We start from the raw sequence: 15,193 nt of genomic DNA on the forward strand, positions 1-15,193 counted from the left end.
TTTGAATAAGGTAAGGGTCCAATTACCATTTAATTCTGCGTCATCAGTTTGATTTGTGTGTAAATTACGTTGTTTCGCAGATTTATTATTAAAAGTTGCAGTGAGCAGCAGATTTATAGGATGAAGGTCCACTGTCCGTTGTTAAACAGTATAAAGTCAAACATTGTGTTACTTTACCTGCCGCTAACAAACTGATCTAACCTGTCCTGTTGAACAGTGCTGAGCCGTTTTCAGTGGTTTTTAAAATGTCCTTGTTCCTGAAACCCAATAGGGTCACTACAGGTCACAACCCTGTCACTGTGATTGGTTTTTTAAACTCTCAAATATGTGTCTGTTAGCTTCATGAAAATGCTGACATATCTTATTCAGTGACTGATCCACTCGTGTGTTAAGTAATTATAATGGCTTGTTTATAACTACAAAACTAATTTAATATAAACATATCGTTTAAAAGTCCATGATATATATATACATTTTTTATTTTAAGTACTTTTTTGTTATTTTTAGTAACATAAATAAAAAGAAAACATAAATACAACTAAATAAATACAACTTAAGGTAAGAAAATACACATGTCTCAGTAAAAGCTCATATCGGCCAATATTATCAGCCAACTAATCCGATCCCTTTTTTGTCCACAGTAATGTCAGCATATTGACATAATCCCAGACATGGCTGAGGTACTGAATATCTTTCAATATATGTAAGTAATGAAAGAAAATGAGGAATGAGTCTCTCCATGCAGGAGGGGAGTTACTGACATGAAGAGTCTTGAAAATGATTGAAACGTGTCTCTAGATTCCCAGTCTTGGTGGTGTCCATAGCTGTGGTACTCCTCTGCTTCTATGTTCAAGCAAAAAAGAAAAGGGCAGCGTATGATGTATCCTCACCGACGACACAGGACAACAACCCTGCTGCCGTAAACTATATAGTTTCTTCAGAAGATGAAGAGGACAGACATTATGACAGACTTCCTCCTCCCTACAGCAGCTTGGATCACCCACCTCCATACTCACTGGTGCGTTAGTCACCGTCGTTGGCTCCCAGCACAAAGATTTAACTGACCTGTATTGTTGACACATGGGAGAATCTTTTATCTTTGTCATTCTTTATATTGTGTCACACAAAAATCAATATTGGAATTAAGGCTCTGAGTCACACATTCATTTCAAAGTTTTCAAAGAACAATATGATTCTGGAAATGAGCAACAATTCTACAATCAGATCTATTGCACACCAACTAGAATGACGGCACTTTGGTTGTATGCCTCCGCAAGAAAGTGCAGTTTAAGTAAAATATATTTGTTTTCCAGGCTCACATGAGGTCACTGTGAGGTTTGACCAGTGAAACCTGATCGATTAATCCATCTAAATGAGCATTTGTGACAAATCTGAAAGGATTCTCTCGAGGTGTTCATAAGCAAACATGTTTACAAATTCTAATCAGGTTATCCTTGAGTCCAAGTAAATGTTTGTTCCAGACAGACATTCCTGATGTATCATATTCACAAGGACATGAAGTCACCTTGACCTTTAACTACTAAAATCTAATCAGTTAATCTTTGAGTCCAAGTGAAGAAATTCCCTCACGGTCATCTTGAGATATCATGTTCACAACGGAGGCATAAAAAGTCTCCTTTTTCACCTTCTGCCCAAAACTTAAACCAGAGGATTGATACCAATCTCAATTACAAAACACTGGGTAACACTTTTAAAATGCATTGTGTGTTATACTGTATGGCTAAAAACACTTACTTACTTTGGACTTCACTTTCATGCAGTTTGACCCCATGTTGGCAAGCCTTTGGCCAGCGGACTCGCTGCCTGCCTACGGGATGTATCCCATAATGCTGCCTCTGGCGTCTCATCACTGAATGACACCCGCGGGACCTCTTCCTCCAACCCCATCCCCTTCACCCACCACAGACGACGACAGCCTCAGAGGTTCCTGCAGACACTGAACGCCACCTTTAACTGACCACAAACGCTGAGGATGCACCTCCTGTTGTTTCTGTGCATTTTGTCTTTTATTTAACATAACGTGGTTTTAATTTAAAAAAAGAATTTTCATTAATATGAACTGTAGACCAGAGCAACTTTCTGAACATTTTTAATTTTTATACGAACATCAAAACTACAGTGTGTGTACATAGTCATCCAACTGCATCTACTCACCAGCAGAATCATCAAAGCACCAAGTGTTTCTCTATGTCATACTATATACTCTTTATTACAATACAGTACTTACAAGTTTTAGGGAAAAATAAAATAAATATTAAATAAGTTGCCAGTATGATCTTTTTTTACTCCTATTTTCTAAGAAGGAACTTGTACAGTGACAGAAGTGAAATATTCCTTGATGAAAAAATAGTGTTTCCTTGGCTTTCGAACCATGTTAAGGCAAAAGTAAGTATGATGAAGCCACCAATAAATATTTGAACTAGTTGAAAAATAACAAAGAAAGTGTAGTGTTGAGTAACATGTTTACCTTCATCATACAATCAGTACATACTGTAGGCTACTTCTTAGTTTTTTTATTTTTAATAAATACGGTTTAAGTGTTGTCAGTGCTACAAATGCGACTCTGACAGAATCAAGCAGGCAGTGGTTGGACGCCTCTCACTGCCAAACAAACCAAATGCGTTCCCAGTATCGGACAGGAAGTGTACAATGTAACCCACATTAAAGAGGAAACTGAGACTTCAATATTAGATTTTAAATGCCTCAACAAAGACAGTTTTTTTCCCCCCCACTGCTCTCACTGTGTTTTATGCGTATATATCTATGTATGACATGTGAGTAGATGTATTGCACATATATGTTTTTTGTATATAACTATCTATTGCTGTTCATTTTCAAATGAGTGGAGATACAGGATAAAGCACATTTCTGAAGACGTACAATCATACTTTATGATCAAATGGTAAAATATAGAGAATTTAATACAAACATAACATTTGGTATCTTTCCTCAATTTGTCCTAGAACCGATCCGATGTAAACATTACACTACATGAAGTCATTAAGATTCGAAAAGGCTAAAAAGTTTAATATCCTTCAATGCAAAACCTCCGACTGAGCATTTTTATCTGCAAGACACACTCTAAGCCTAGTTCCACGTTTATGATGACACACGCCCACTCACACTATTGCACTAAACCTCATCGCCAGCTCTAAAATCCTTCTCAACAGATATCAGTGCTGATTCCACTTCTGACAAATAAAATACAACTTGACGTGAGGCTCGACAGAGGAACACTTAGTTTTTACAAAAGAAACGCTCTACATGAGGCTGCTCGTTTGCACGGAAACGCGACGCTCGGCCCTTCGCGACAGGCCTCCACCACAGATGGCTGCGCGGTCACCGCCCCCCCCCTGGAGCTGCGAATTTTAAAAACCGTCCTCCGACCTTTGACCTTGCGGGCTCTGACACCTTAGCCGCTGAGCTCTTGCTGACGATTTTCAGAAGACCCAGCTGACGGGCACCCACTGCTGCTCCGATGCCAGTTTTTCCAGCGCCAGCCGTAGACTTCGGAAAGCCGCCTCCAGGCCGTCGTTTATGATGCAGATGTCAAAGTAATGTTCGTAGGCTCTTTTGATGCGCTCGCTCTCGTCCACCGTCCTCTTTAGTTCAGAGTCCTGCAGGGAGGAAGTCAGGGGGAGGGGCAGGACAGTGAGACTAGTGAAAATAAATGTGATGAGCAGGTGATTATTTTAAGAGTAAACAGTGAAACTAGTGAGCAACTGCAGTACTGTCGTGAGTTTGCATAAAACTAACTTTCTTTTTAGCATTCAACTTAATTTCTTGTGAAGAATTCAGACAAGAATGTAATCAGTGTCTAAAACAAAAAGAAAGTAAATAGTTATCTCACCGTTAACTGTTTTGTGATGACTCCTGACTCTATTGCTGACCGATTCATGGCTTTTAGAACCTCAAAGTCTGGGGCTTCAATGAAAACAACAAAAGGCAGGAACTCTGACGTCCGCAGGACTTTGATGGCCTTTGTTAGAAATAATTAAAAGAAATTAAAAAGGAGAACGGATGAATGAGTGAGGTACAGCAACGGTGGGAATAGTAGAAACTGACACATTTATAAAGCTGAGAAAGTGATTGGAAATTCAGCTGCTGTTCTTCATCTAACAAATTCATCAAGGTAATGTGTGTAAATAAGATTAGCGGAGTGTTTCAAGCGAGTAATGCTGATCATTAAGGGATTCCTTTTTGATAAATACTGATGATGTGCTTAGACTAAAAACTCCTCAGAGTCAATGAGCTGTACATAATTGGTTTGAATATAGAATTTCACATGTAAGTCATTAACAGGGGAAAACAAGTTCAGAGTAAAACGTGAAGGAAGTGAGACAGTGCATGAGAGCTTCCTCTACCTGCGGGTTGACGTCCAGGATGCAGATCTTTCCTGTTTCTATCACCTCGTGGATGGAGTTGATCTTCGTCCCATACAGGTTCCCGTCGTACTCACCGTGCTCCAAGAAACGGCCGTTTTTAATGTCACACTCCATTTCACTGCGGGTCATGAAGGAGTACATCTGGCCGTCCCTCTCGTCCACCTTTGGTTTTCTGGAGGTGACTGAGGAATGAGATAAATCCAAACACAGAGACGGGTTGGTATTTGATTTAAACTAATCATACAACAAAGTACTAAAAGATGAAGTCCTCAGGGGGAATCTAAAAAAACATTGCTTAGATTGTTTGAACAGAGCAAACAAAGACACTTAAAATGCAAGGACGTAAAAAAATGAGAGAAAATATTTGAATTGATAAAAACATTAAGACATAAATTTGTTAAAAACAATTTTATAAACATTTTTAAGAGTAATTAAGTTCAAGTACAAAAAATAACAACATTGACACAATGTGCAACCATGGCAACAGTAACTGTAAGATTGATGGATGTTGTACTCACAGGGTATGGTGGTGCCGTACCGATGGGGATCCGACACCAGCAGCTTGTTCTTCAGACTGCGACGGCCGACCCCCTGGGCACCAATCAGAACAAGTGTCTTCCTCCTGAAGGGCGGGACCTTGGCGACCTCTTCGTAGATCCGCAACTCATGCCGATCAAATTCTAGTGAGAGACCAGTAATCAGGTAGATCAGTAAACTGCAATCACTCTGTCCAGTGGGGTTAAAGCTCAAACAAACTGGGATGTTATAGGTTTTAATACCTGCATTCTTGGTGGTCAAATACATCATCTTTTTTTTCTTCTTGCCGCCCATCCCGGCACACAGAGGACCTGAGACACGCAGCAACACACACAACACAATGAAACCTTCAACCTTGGTGCTCGTCTCTGCAAACCACTTCAACAAAGTCCCTGATGAAATGATTTATCATCATCAAGGTGAAAGCTCTGCTGGGTCACAGGTGTTACAGGGAGACAACACCACTAGGTGGCAGTGTGCACTAATGTAGATGTAGAACACCTGCGACTAAGATCTGCTGTCCCTCTGTTCAACATGGCTGATTATTTGGTTGCTTTATGTAAAAAGATGGGCATATAAAGAGCTATGGGCTCAGTTGTTCATTTTCATGATGAAATTCAACTCATCCAGCTGTGGCAGGCAAATATTGTGACTGATTTCCGAGATGATTTCCTCAATTTATGAATAAGATCAACAATTTTCCGACCTCCCCGTCCACAAGTATTCAAATGTTTTAAATAAACCGTTTTGGCAGTTGGTATATTATGTGGAACACGTGCCAGTAGACAGATGTGTCCTTCGCGGCTCCAAGGACAGTTCAGTTGGGCTGTCATTTTCCTCAAGTTAAGGGCACGCGGCTCGCTCTGACTCACCACCTGTTTTGTTTCTGCTGAGGACACTGGACCGAGCAGATAAATCTGAAGGAACAGAGCCTCTATTTCACCCCACGTCTCATAAGAGATGTTTATCGATCTGGTTTGTATTTACAGAGGTCTTATCACCTCTCCTCAATCAGGGCTCCTTCTCAGGGAGGGCTGTTTGTGAATGTCTGGCCCCGCAGCTTAATAAGCAGCAGATTGGATCAGGCCGCCTGAGTCACGTTGATGCTCATTACCAGTTCTCCACTGCTCGCTGGCGGAGCAGCAGACTGGTTGAGAGAGAGAGAGAGAGAGGTGAGAGGAGGATGAGCGGCCAGTGCCAGATGAAACGCTTGTATGATATGGAGAGGAACAGATGTTGCCTTTGTTGCCGGTGTGTTTGTGCAGCGAGCAGTCTGTGTCGAATCTGCATAATGAGGAGTGCTTCTCCGCTCGGCTGCGTGCCGCTGAGAGGTGTACCTGTGGTAGAGAGCTCCAGATCTCTCTTCACAAAAGCTTTCCTCTTCTCCTCGAGGAGCTGACTGGGAATGAGGCCCGCGCTGCCTCCCTCTATGTGACAGGCCTGTGGTGGAAACACACGTTTACACAAACACAGAAGAATAGTGATCTTAAAATATAGTGAAGTTAAAAAAACAGAGAAAGCTTCAGCAACCTTTCTATACCTCGAGAAAAACGGTCGAAAGATCATTGTTAGAGAGTGGAAATCTGTTGATTTACCTCTGACACATGTATGTTTCTCTCAGCTTGGAGTTGAAGCTGTCAGTAATCCATAACCAGGTGGATGGATACAGTTTGAAATGGCACACGTACCCAAGTCACATAAAAGCCCTTGAATCCTCTTAAAATCAGGTAACAGCTGCTATGGCCCTGATTCCCTTCACTGACATTGTAATTTTTATTTTCTTTATTTCTGTATTTATTCTTTTTTTAAATTATTTTCCAACTGTTTTATCTTGATGTGTTTTTATTTGGTGTGTATATGTGTTATTTCTACATTTTCCCCATTGTGGGTGTTATTGTTTACAAAACCAAATGGTCTGTAGCTGTGTGGGGAGGTTGGATACTGACCTGCCACCAGTTGAGGTCCTCCTGGTTAAAGATCTGCAGAATGTCTCCGCTGTTGAAGCTGAGCCCCGCCTCCTTACAGGGAATCAGGTTATCGTGAGAGGGGTCGTAGTCAAAGTGACACTTGACGAAGGCCTGAAAGGATCAGGACATTGAAAAGAGGAAACATGTCAGTGAAAACATCCATGCCTCAGAGTCACAGAGACACTGTGTATGTGTGTATGTGTTGTGCACTTCTGCTGCCCCTGCTGTGGTGTATGTGACCTGTGGTGGATGGATTGGGCGAGTAAGTGCCCATCAATATGAAAGAGCCTTGCCCACTTTAAGCCTACTCCATCTGTCGCCTCACTTTCCCGACACCTCAAGGCAACGGGATTCAGCTCGTAAACCAAGCTGACTCCGAACCCACACTGACAGGGCGAGAAGTCTGAGGAACAGACGGAGAGAGAGAAGGATAGAGAGAGAAGGATAGAGAGAGAGAGAGAGAGAGAGAGAGAGAGAGAGAGAGAGAGAGAGAGAGAGAGAGAGAGAGAGAGAGAGAGAGAACCAAAACATGTAGCCATGGAAACATCCCCTCCCCCTTGCACTTGATGCCTTCTCTTGTACTGAACTGAGGCAAGCACACAAAAAAGCCCTTACTGTACTCTGCGTGCGTGCGTGCGTGCGTGCGTGCGTGCGTGCGTGTAGTCCATAACATGTTTTGTAGATCTAAATCTATTTACAGATTATGGAGACTTGTCTTCCTTATGGGGACAAAAAGCTAGTCCCCATAACGTAAATCTTACAATTTTAATGTGAAGGTTAAGGATAGTTTAATGTAAAGTTAAGGTTAAGGATAGGTTAAGGTTTAGGTTTAGGTTAAGGTTAAGTTTTGGTTAGGGTTAGGGTTAGGTTAGGGGTTAATGTTAAATTTAGGTTAAGGATAGGTTAAGGATAGTTTATGGTTAAGGTTAGAATAAGTCTCCAGGAAATCAATGCAAGTCAATGTAATGTCCTCTGAAGTCATGGAGCCACAACTGTGTGTGTACGTGTGTGTGCGTGTCTCATTCCCTGAAAGGACGCGCTGGGTGGACAGACACAGTCACACACACAGACACAATCACAGTCTCCATCGGCCAAAGGGAGCTGTCAGCTCAGTTTAGCCACCAAGCCGCGGCCGAGCTCCAGGCGTGAAACGCAGACCGCTGGATTACATTCAGAGAGAACTTTTGGGAACAACTTTAATCAACGCACAGCACCACGTCCACCTACACAACTCTTAACTATGTGAGCGATGACAAATTACTCCTTCATATCTCTGACAGACAGCCTTTATTAAGTGTCCAGAGAGACACTTTGATGAATGGGGCTGACGCGACAGGAACAGGGAAAACTAAATACTTTTACACTCTGGTTTGAAAAAGCAAAAGTCTGTGGACTATATTGTGTGACGATATCTTCATACAAAACATCTGCACCTTTTAAATTGACTGAATTTTTTTTGGATATTAAGTTTTTATATGAAGACAATGTTTTGTCTTTCTGCAAGATTGGAAAGGAGGAAAGACACAGCTGGAAACAGGAGTTTTACAACAGACTACATTACTGTTCTCACACATCATCCCAGCTCCAGTTTTGGTGGATTACATGCTTTCATTTGATTTTCATGCATTACACTGTTTGTCTAGAGGCAGAAGGAATTCTCTCATCGCCCGAACTAATTTTAAGCCATAACAATAACAGAAACACAGCAGTGGCCTGTGGAGCTGTGAGGCTGTACTCAAACACAGCAGTGCGTTGAGCTACACTGAATGCTAATGATAGGATCCTTTTTCTTATGGAAATATATCCAGTAATTGTTGAGACATTTCACTCAGAGGCACAAATGTCAAATTCGCTGGTGCTGGAGGAAAAGTCAGGGGATCATCAGAGTCAGTCGGACAAGTCCTCTGGGCATCACGGACATCTGCACCACAATTCATGGGAATCCATCTGACAGTGGCTCAGATATTTCACAATGGACAAAGTTCTGGATGAATATTGCTACCGAGGCCGCAAAGGAATTTTTATCTAGTGAAAAACTAAATTTTCAATCCCTGGAAATTTGAAAGTAAACTTTTTTCAGTGCCAGTCACCGTGACCTTTGACCATGGAAATCTAATCAGTTCATCTTGGAGTCCAGGTGACAATTGGTCAAAATGTGAAGAAATTGCCTTGGGGCAGACTTGAGATATCACATTCAAGAGGCCAGAAACATGTTTGGTGAGGCCAGTGTGCCCATAACCTTAGACCACCAAATTCTAATCAGTCCATCTGTAAATCCAAGTGAACATTTGCACCAAATTTGAAGAAAATCCCTGGATATATCATGTTCACAAGGCAAAAATGTGTTTTGTTAGGTCACAGTAACTTAGGCCTTTGACCACAAATCAGTTCATACTACTGAACATTTGCACAAATTCTAAAGAAATTCAATCAAGCCATCCTTGAGATATGATGTTTACAAGACTTGGACGGACCAGACCGACAACCCGAAAACAAAATGCCTACAGCCACTGGATGTCATCGATGCATAGACATAATTACACTAATAATTGTAGCACACAAACAATTTCTACATTATTTCATGTAGATTCTTCAATGGCATATTTTGGTCTGGCGTAAGAAAATATTTTATCACAGCATTTTTAATTTCCACTGTTCCTCTTCTCTTTAGGCCGATCAGTCATGGAGGCTTGAGCCCGACACTTCTATAAATTGGGTCACATTCTCTATGTGACGAGCCTCCTCTGGCTGAAGCTAGTGTTCATTAGGTGTCATACACCTACAGTCAGAACTGCAAACACACGCTCAGCTGTTAAAAACCCTGCACTGAGTCATTTCCTACAAATATTGGATAATGTAACGAATTGTGAACTTAATACGCTCGTGTGAGGATTAATCGAATCACGGATCACACTTTTTCTCTCGTTGATGTAGGGTTTAAAGTTTTGAGCCATTATGCACAAGCAGAAAAACACTCGCTGTTGCCAAACACTCAATGTCATCTCCAAAGTCCTGCTGTAGAATTAGATGTACGAGTGTTGGCACGGTGTACAAGGTTACAGGCTGCAGGAAGAATGCCAGCAAGGACAGAGAGCGGTGCTTATTGACTGAGGAGAATGACGGTGACCTTTCAAACTCACAATATTTACTTCAAGATCGGTGTTTACAAATGTGATTCTGATTTGAAAGAGTGGAGATTCAGAACGTGGTGCACACGCAGCACATGAGCCAGACATGTAAGTATACACAATTATGGGGTCTTATTCTGCTAATCTACTGGCCGTTTTGAAAAAGAAAAGTTTGGATAACAAGGATATCTTCATTCTTCTTTGCATTGAACATTCACAAAGTAAATTATATTTTCAATTTACAAGTATTTGATAAATACGTACAATAAAAATGGATGATGCACAGAATAGATAGCATCTGTATGCATATGTGTGTGTGTGTGTGTGTGTGTGTGTGTGTGTGTGTGTGTGTGTGTGTGTGTGTGTGTGTGTAGCAGTGAACAATTGAAAACAGGAAATAAAAATATTAAACACAGGCAGATTGTGTGGACTGTAATTTACAGTGAAACAAGTATTAAAGGAAAACACTAGGACAAAAATATAAGCGTGAACAGCTGCACAGATGGATCTATTTTCAGATGCACCACAGAGCTAAGAAACACAGACAGATGACGTCTTCAGTGCAAACCCAAGCTTAAATACAACCTAAAATCACTTTGTTCTGTTCTCCCCCCCTCCTCTCTTTCTTCTCCTTCTTCCCTCCCTCCATCTTTTACCTTCTCTCTCACAGTCCATCTTTCACACGGTTGTGATGTGCGAGTCATGCATCCTATCTCAGATCAACAAATCTGAGCTCAGGACATTTTCCTGAACATTTTATTGAAATTTACTGGATGTGCTGTGTGTCAGAATGCAAATGTTTAAGTTAGTTGCTCCTGGCATTTTCCAAAACACTTCCAGCCAGCCCCCAAGTAAAATGTCCAGAAACTATCCATGTGAGAATACAGCAGGAAAATGTCTACAACTTGGAATGACGATGAGATTCAAGAGATATTTGGTGATATCAGCAGAATTTATACGTCATGTCCTGCCTCCTGCATGTTTTACACAGGTGCCCCCCCCTTCTATGAATCTTCCAAAATATTGTCCTGTCGTTGTGAATGTGTCTGACCCAGAAAATCTCCTGCTGTGTTCTTCATATGTGAAAAGCAATCTCCAGAAAATGTCCAGACCCATTTTTTGGGACATTTTCTATTGACAGGTTGTGGCACACAGCACATCCACAAAAAGAGTTAACGCTTTTGGAAGCCAATAAACAGAACCCCAAAAGGAGTGCTCTGCATTTTAGATTCAGTTTTAATTTGAAACTGTAAGATGTGTGACAATGACAGTAGATAGGAATTACATTGGCACTAGTGTTTGCAGCTGAAGCTATCAACTTAACTTAAATTTTAGTTCTATTTTTTTGATTTAGTGATACATTTCATGGGTTGTATATCTTTTTGTAAAATGCTTTGTATTTTGTGCGCTATAGTGGTTGGTACAAGTTGTAACAGTGTGTGTAACCTGTGTGTCTGTGTGACAGATGAGAAGCACCATGTGTTGCTTTGATTCATGTATCCTCATGGCCCACCTGTCTCGGTGTGTGTGGCTCCTGGTAGCTGGGCAGGATCTTCAGCACCACGCTGCCGCTGGCCTCCTTCAGCATCTCCTGGAGCGCTTTGTGGTCGTTGCCCACCTCTTTGCCGTTCACCTCCTTGATGATGTCGCCCACGTGCAGCAGACCTTGCTGGTCGATCATGCCCCCGTGGAGGATCCTGGCAATCACCAGCTCGCCACTCTCTACCCGAAATGTCACTCCCTACGCAAACAGACACAGTTCAAATATCAGAAATTTTGCAATATCTTCAGTCTTCGGCACAGAATAACATGAGTGATCAAGGCAGCGCTTTTCTCCTGAGCTTTTCTCCAGGAGAAGAAAAGCTTCTCCTGAGCTTTTCTTCTTGTACGACACTGGTCCAGAGAGGCTGACGGCAATGTAGAGTGTAAGCAGCCAGTTTGTGTCAGATGAGCTGACAGTAGAATGTGAGCACATAAATCGTGAGATTTGGCTTCACCTATCAGACAATTTCCTCATATAGTGTGAGGTGGTTGCACAGTGTAAGCCCAGAACCTGTAATGGATGAAGGATGAAGCTGATCCCAACATGTCTTTAACTAATTAGTGTAATAGCCTCTGGATGCTGGCTGCAAACACTCCCTACTGTTCCTTTAAGTAGATATTTAGGATTAAATACAGATACACTTAAAGGTGAGTTTGCTTTGGTAACCAAGGCTAATTTGACCTGTCTGTGTTGTTGAATTTTGAGTCCACTTATTCTGCCTCACCTGAGATAAACAACACCTAGCTGACATGGTGAGAGGAGTTATGTGTCTGATAACCCTCCAGAAATATAGGAATGGTTTTACCAAGAGGCGTCAGGGAGTCTGAGTGTAGAACAGCATAGAGCACCTGGTCTATGCTGTGAATTAACAACATGTCAACCTAGTGCAATAAATCACTCACGGTTTGTGCCACAAAACAGGATAAATCTGACGTATTCCTCCTTTAAACAAGCAACAAAATAATCCAATCGCACTGAGTGCATGTGCTTCTTCCGATGCATAAATCAAAGCATTTATTGAGGAGTTTACAATTAACAGGAGGAGCTCTATAGTACTTAAATAATTACAATGTGCAGCTCTATAGAAATACAATATACAACAATTGTTGACTTGTGTCAAACCCAGAGAAATCCTCAATTCTATACAAGGTTACGGGACGTATATCACTGTTTTCATCGTCGCATTTAATTGCAACATGTCCACTTTACCCGATGCTTCGCCCATCTCCGCTTTAACTTCTGGGACAAATGAAAAAGGAAAGACACGCTGCTAGCCAGTTAGCCAGTGAGCACTTTTTTCCTTCCACTATTTGTATTGGTCACTAGTAATGGATCGTGTTTATTCATCTCCGTTTGCTGTGTTACGTCACTAAATCTTTAACACCTAACCTCAACCGTAAACGTGATTTGCATCTAATTGGTTTCAGGTCGATTTTTATCTCCCACGCCGCTTCACAATGTCATCAAACTAGGTCTTTTGTTATTGTTTTGATATATAGCATTAAACTGAGCAGACTTACCAGGTGCTCACCGGACACCTTACGGATCCCCACCATCCTAACTGCGTCTGGAGGCACCGGCTGGTTGTTGAGGGCTGCGTCCATGAAGGAGCAGGGGCTGGGAGGAGGGGTCTCGTAGTTCTTGGATGCCACAGAATCGTGGGTCTCCAGGAGCGACTGTGAGCGGGACGAAAGGCCACACAAACAACACCGGTGATGATGAAAGAGCTGGCAACATGCTGCCATTCACAAATTACATGTTCTCACTCTGGTCTGTGCACGGACCATAATACAGACACTACTGTAGCTCTGAATCAATTAAACCCATACGGGCACAGCACCCATCATTAAGCATGAACCTCACTTTGAAGAGTAATCAAAGATTTTTTTTTTCCTGGCGCTTGTTCGTTAAAGCTACCGTTTGCTGCTAGATGTAAGTTCTGTCATCCCTACCCGGAAGTGGGGTTCCTTCAGGATGTTGGCCAGCTCGTCGGCTGCCTGGCTCCTCTCTGCGAGCGGCCCGAGATCCTTGAGGATGTCCTGGACCAGCTCCATGTTGTTGTCCCTCACAGCCTCCAGCTTGGGCTCCTCGAATCGCTCATGGGCCTGTTATTCAAAGAATTGAAAACAGATATTACTTAGGTCTCCCATCATAAAAGCCAGGATTGATTGATTGTCTCTGCTTAGCATAAGAAAATACAGCACAAACTTGAGTCAAGTCTTTGGCCCTGTATTTTTTTTCGCCGACTGTGCTGTGAGAGATTAATATTTCAGGGAACATTCATTTTTCACTTTCCCTTCCTCTGCTGCCGAGGACAGATCTGCTTATTGGACACTGCTTCCACACCTTTGGTCCAAGGTCACAGATACAAACAAATAACCTCAGACTTTCCTGTCTGGTTTTGAGGTGTTTTCAATCACAGACCTGGATTTCAGTTTGTGACATTTATAAAAATAAATTTCAAGGTAAAAATATCCATCCATCCATTATCTATACATTGACAAAGAGGCGGGGGGGTGCAACCTGGACAAGTCGACAGCATATCACAGGGCCAACATATGAACAACCATTCCGTTACATATCAACCATTTTTCCGGACCACATGCAGATGAATTCATTTACAGAGTTTACAGTGGCACTAGTTGCAACGGCACAACCAAGTGATGTTGAATTTGAAGCCTGACATTATCAGGCAATCCCACAGAGGATTCGTCTGGTGGGACTAAAGACTAATCTGGCAGCCATGATGTTTGTTTGTTGAGGAGGAGAGGAAGAATCCCTGCTGAGAGACAGGATGTTGCACACACACACACACACACAACTAGAAAGGCAAATTCCTGCATGTACACACTTCCACACTTAGATTACACACACATGGACACATGCATAGCACAGACAAAGCTTTTTGTTCGAAATTTTACACACACACACACACACACACACACACACACACACACACACACACACACACACACACACACACACACACACACACACACACACACACACACACACACACACACACACACACACACACACACTTTAATGGTACTGCAGCAGCAGTTTGCTCATTTGTTGGTTCTGGCAGAATTCTTTGCAACCCGAGGGAGCGATCTGTCAGCCACAGTTACTTTGGACAACCTGCCAGCAGGGACCCTTTGCTATATGATTACACCGCTTAGAAAACCATGGACACGACCCACAACATTTCTAAGGAATGTGTCTGTTTTAAATGTGTTGGTTACATTTGAAGAGATAAAATGAGAATGTGAAATGACTGAGCTAAACATGTTGTGCTGAGTCCTATTGTGCATTAAATAGTGTATCTGAAAGCAGTATGAGGCTGTTGATATGCAGTCATTATTCAACAATTATTCTGCCAAGTGCAAGACAATCTTTCTAAATTTCTATCTATTGTAATTACAAGACACTTCCGCTAATTTCCACTATAAAGGCTAATGAGCACTATTGTTCTCGAGGCAAAAAACGAAAGCTGTGTTGTAATTGTGTTTTATTTCTCTATGAGATATTGCTGCTCAAGTTTTCTGTTTTAGTCTTCTAGACCTTCAAAATCTTCTCTTTCACACTGTGTAAATAAAATACTATATAATC

General features: G+C 41.8%; 1 protein-coding gene across 5 annotated transcripts in view; it reads right to left on the minus strand.

Annotated features, from left to right (window-relative positions):
• Positions 1-2,094: 2,094 nt before the first annotated feature.
• The window catches only part of mpp2b (MAGUK p55 scaffold protein 2b), a 39,638-nt gene continuing 26,539 nt past the window's right edge, over positions 2,095-15,193 (minus strand). For all 5 annotated transcript variants that reach the window (XM_047338443.1, XM_047338445.1, XM_047338444.1 and 2 more), the window contains 10 exons: positions 13,534-13,686; positions 13,102-13,257; positions 11,552-11,779; positions 6,890-7,021; positions 6,281-6,383; positions 5,186-5,254; positions 4,925-5,086; positions 4,386-4,588; positions 3,872-4,000; positions 2,095-3,638 (listed from right to left, as the gene is read on the minus strand). In XM_047338443.1, coding sequence (XP_047194399.1) covers positions 3,462-3,638; positions 3,872-4,000; positions 4,386-4,588; positions 4,925-5,086; positions 5,186-5,254; positions 6,281-6,383; positions 6,890-7,021; positions 11,552-11,779; positions 13,102-13,257; positions 13,534-13,686 — 1,512 coding nt within the window. In that variant the 3' untranslated portion in view covers positions 2,095-3,461. The remainder of the gene's footprint in view (positions 3,639-3,871; positions 4,001-4,385; positions 4,589-4,924; positions 5,087-5,185; positions 5,255-6,280; positions 6,384-6,889; positions 7,022-11,551; positions 11,780-13,101; positions 13,258-13,533; positions 13,687-15,193) is intronic.

This window comes from Hippoglossus stenolepis, chromosome 21 (genome assembly GCF_022539355.2).
Source record: "Hippoglossus stenolepis isolate QCI-W04-F060 chromosome 21, HSTE1.2, whole genome shotgun sequence".
Classification (NCBI taxonomy): Eukaryota; Metazoa; Chordata; class Actinopteri; order Pleuronectiformes; family Pleuronectidae; genus Hippoglossus; species Hippoglossus stenolepis.